We start from the raw sequence: 3,995 nt of genomic DNA on the forward strand, positions 1-3,995 counted from the left end.
AACAAACCAACACATACTTGAAAAACTATTTTAGAAGTTCTGGAACACTCTCTCCTCTGTGAGAGACCTTTTCTCCTTCTGTGAGAGCTTCTCCCCCCCTGTTTTGGTGAGGGTCTTCCTCTTGCCCACCTTCTCCGGCGCCGACTCTAGCCTTGGTTGGAGTCGTTCGCCCTTTATCCCTTCCTCCTCCTGTTTTCTTCTCCTTTTCCCTTCTTTGCCCGTTCCTCTTTCTTCTCTACTTCTTCTTCTTCGTCTTTTCTTTTTGCTTATTCCGATGCTTCTCCATTTTCTCCCCTTGTTCATCTCTGTTCCAATTTGCAGCCGCTTCAAAACTGCGATTTGTTGCGGTACTTCGAGATGGTGTGTAGAGTTCCGGTGGTCCCACCAGCTCGGGTGTTCAACACCACCATCTTCTCACTGTCTCTGCCTTTTCTAGCAGTGTTGTTTCTGGGTTGCCACAAACTTCATCTTGATAGTTGGTTTCTTCTGACCACTTGCTGGTTATCCTTTCCTTATGGCTGTGCTCAGGACGTTCATCGAGATGAGATGCTGCAATTACTTTGGCAATGCTTGGTGTGGAAGAGGAATTGGTCTGATTGAGATCGGCAACGACTGATGTAGAACTTTCTGGTGTTTGTGGTCTTTTGTGTGTTTTGGGCTTCAACTTCTAGTTGGCCCTTTGTAGTTTGTTTTTTGGGCCCGTGTTTTGCTTGTTTATTTGTGTTGTTTGGCCTTGGGTTTGCTTATGTGTATGGTTTAGTTTGTAATAAAAGTGAAGAAGCCTTTTTTCAAAAAAACCAAACCAACACATTATCAACCATTTCCCAATCATCAATCCTACAACACCAAATTCCTCACTTTTTTTAAAAAAAATTTAACGGATTACCGCTATGGACAGCATATTCATGTTCCACCCATACATCCATAAGCTTAGGGTAGTAATATTACTCGTAATGATAAAAGAAAATTAAGGAGAAAGACAATTTGCAATAGTAATCTTGACACTCTTCATTTGATTTGCCGATGCATTGCCTCAACTTCAGAGAGCTATGTACATAAAAGGACAACTAGATCCTCAGTTTGCATTATATATACAAGAACAACCATCTTTAGGTTGCAATGGGATTAATTTGGACTTAACCCTCAGTTTGCATTATATATACAAGAACAACCATCTTTAGGTTGCAATGGGATTAATTTGGACTTAACTTAAACCCCATGTATTCATCTGATTAATTACAATTCTCCCTTCAAATATAAGGATTAATGTGAGATGTGTAGTCTCTAATTCCAGCTCCTTCCCATCCCATCCATTCCTCCCACATGTCCCAATCTGGATCATTCATTCCCCTCATCGGCTCTTCATCCCCTTCATCGCACGTCTCATACATCTGCAATGGAGTCATCGATTCTCCTCTCAAATTGCTCATAACAATCTGCGCAAACACATCAACAAAGAAGTAAATCAGATAAATATTCTGGTGTCTTGTCTCAGGGAGCACACAGCATTGTATTGGGACCATACCATTTGATAAAACATCATAATCAGAGGCTTATCCCGGGGATGAGGATCCTCCGGATCTTCACATCCGATCCGTTCATCATACATTGTGCGGCCAGCTTTCGTTAGGTATTGTTTGTGTTTAATTTTAAATGAAAAAATTCATAATGATTTTTGGCCTCACAATGAACGTATAGGATATGAGCATCCTTAGGATCCTCAAGATGGGATCCTAATCCTTATCCGGAACCTAATACCTAATACCACATAGACTTTCGAATATCTCGAGAGATGCTTATATAATTCAATGTGAGGGTAACCCCATTACATCTACATCAACATCATTCAAACTTCATACCCACACACAAGTCACAATTTTGCTGCATATCTTTATTAAATTTCAAAGTTTTATTTATCAGAAAACAATTTCAGACAAATATCAAGAGATTAATGACATATGTCCTATTAATTAGTGTTTATACAGTAACTAGTGCTTAAGCAGTCATTAGACTTTATTAGTGTATGATTTAGTTTTCAATGACAGTCTATCCATATATATTATATGGGCTTATCCCTCTCTTCACCAAGTTCAAATCCCCGTCCCTAAATTTAGTGTGAGTTAACCTACTCTTTCTCGGGAAAAAAAAATTCCAATAATTTTGCTCACCAGCTTTTGTTTTGCAAATTAGACATATAAGGAGCATATTTGGTTGTGCACATGAATTAACATTTAACAACCACAAAAGAAAAAAACAGATTTTGTCCTCCAATTTGTACGTATTCGTTAAATTATAATGAATATCGTACCTTTTAAAAAATAAAAAATCTAAAAAAAGATTAGAAGGAAACATGACACAAAAATGTCCAATAGAAAAAAAAAAAAAAAAGAGGAGGGAATAGAATTACATACATCGTAGGCTTCATTGATCTGGTGAAACTCAACTCCACAATTGTTTCCTCTGCATACGTCTGGATGATACTGCAATTCATCATAACCCAATCAGCCTAAAAAGTCCTACAAATATCACTTAAATTCTATAAATAAATAAAAAATAATAATTAATTGTGATTTTATAAAAGGAAACTTTAATGAAAATCACCCGTACTGTTCACTTTAACGAAAAATCACATTTTTACATTAAAAAGTCAATCTTGATACTATTCACTTTATCATTTATTTTGTCCTTATCATTAAAACTCAAAGTTTTCAAATCATTTTCATTAGTTTCCTTTTATAAAAACCAACTAAAAAGAGATAAGTTAAAAGCATTCCAGATCAGTTAAAATTAATAAAAACATAGATTAGAGATTTATATTTAGACTTAGAAAAAAATATACAAACCTTCAAGGCAAGTTGTCTAAACGCCTTCCTGACCTCAGATTCAGAGGCACCGGGTTGAATCTTCAAAGTCCGGTAAGGATCGATCACGGACGACGCAACACAAGAAACCATCACCCTCTTATTATTATTCACCATCTTCTTCTTCCTTGCCTTGTCCTTGAACAGATTCCAGGACGACCCATTGCCCCCAATCACACCTGCTCCAACACACGCCATTCCCAAAATCTCAGAAAACCCAATAATCCTCTCGCTACTCAAAAAAAAAAAAAAAGCAAAAAAAAAAACCCAATGATTTTCTTGGAATTGGAATGAGACCCCTTAACTCAAATCAGAGGGCTTTTTCCTTGAAACTCAATGATTGCAATTTTCTGTACAGAAAAATAGAGATATCGGGGAGAGGACTTGCTTTTTTTTTTTTCTTTTTTTTTTTTTGGTGGAGGAGGACTTGCTTTTTCAAAAGGGCGGAGGAAAGGGTTGTAGATTTATAGAGGGAAAGGGAAGTGAGAGGGAGGAGGGTCCGACTCCTTATCAATCGATCCACGGGGTGACCTGTATTGTGTTGTTTTGTGGATTAGGTCCTAATTATATAGAGATAGAGGGTCCTCCTTCGCAAATTGCAATGCTTATCTGAATTTTTCCAAGTCATATTTGGATACTTTTTGTTTTGGGTTTAATATCGGGTCACTTCTTAACTCTACAGTGGAGAGATAGTTCTTCTTTACTTATAATTAAGGAATTTTAAGTTCAATTATTATTAAAGATGAATTTAAACTATATTATTGTTAATTTATTGTAAAGTTAAATCCATCTCCTCTTCATAATGTAAATGACTTCGTTTGTTTAAAAAAAAAAAAAACCGGAGGATATTCTCTTTTCTGTTTTTGAGTTATTCTTCTTTAGCTACCCTTAATTTTAGTACTATTCCATTTTTCTTCTACAACTTATTGACTAAATCTAGACCCGACAGTTTTTGACACGACACGAAAACGACACAAAAATAATGGGTTTCGGGTCAACATGATAAATTATCGGGTCATTATCGGGTGACCTGTTACGAACCGTTAATAACGGGTATACACACAGGTAACACGTAAGTAACCCGTTTCGACCTGTTAAGAAAAAATTTATTTTGATAATTTTAAAGTTTAATTA

General features: G+C 36.2%; 1 protein-coding gene across 4 annotated transcripts; it reads right to left on the minus strand.

The window, feature by feature from the left end:
* Positions 1-983: 983 nt before the first annotated feature.
* LOC126582074 (chaperone protein dnaJ 8, chloroplastic-like) lies at positions 984-3,383 on the minus strand. Of its 4 annotated transcripts, none has more exons than XR_007609263.1 (4): positions 2,844-3,383; positions 2,412-2,480; positions 1,182-1,436; positions 984-1,113 (listed from the first exon to the last, which is right to left on the minus strand). XR_007609263.1 is itself a non-coding variant. In XM_050246063.1 (4 exons), exons 1-3 carry the CDS (start codon positions 3,057-3,059, stop codon positions 1,251-1,253), a joined length of 471 nt encoding a protein of 156 aa, XP_050102020.1. In that variant the 5' UTR covers positions 3,060-3,383; the 3' UTR covers positions 984-1,135; positions 1,205-1,250. The 4 variants fall into 4 exon arrangements, 3 of the variants coding, with proteins under 3 accessions (XP_050102020.1, XP_050102021.1, XP_050102019.1); XM_050246063.1 differs by having other exon boundaries at positions 984-1,135; positions 1,205-1,436; XM_050246064.1 differs by having other exon boundaries at positions 984-1,436; positions 2,844-3,040; positions 3,167-3,381.
* Positions 3,384-3,995: the final 612 nt, after the last annotated feature.

This window comes from Malus sylvestris, chromosome 9, assembly GCF_916048215.2.
Source record: "Malus sylvestris chromosome 9, drMalSylv7.2, whole genome shotgun sequence".
NCBI classification, from domain to species: Eukaryota; Viridiplantae; Streptophyta; class Magnoliopsida; order Rosales; family Rosaceae; genus Malus; species Malus sylvestris.

Bases quoted from the DNA above. Each gene is read 5' to 3' on its own strand.
- LOC126582074 (XM_050246063.1), bottom strand. From the start codon at position 3,059: ATGGCGTGTGTTGGAGCAGGTGTGATTGGGGGCAATGGGTCGTCCTGG. The intron at 2,481-2,843 runs GTTTGTATATTT...GATGAATTGCAG, and splicing joins TTAGACAACTTGCCTTGAAG to TATCATCCAGACGTATGCAG. The intron at 1,437-2,411 runs GTATGTAATTCT...GTGTTTGCGCAG, and splicing joins AGATCAATGAAGCCTACGAT to ATTGTTATGAGCAATTTGAG.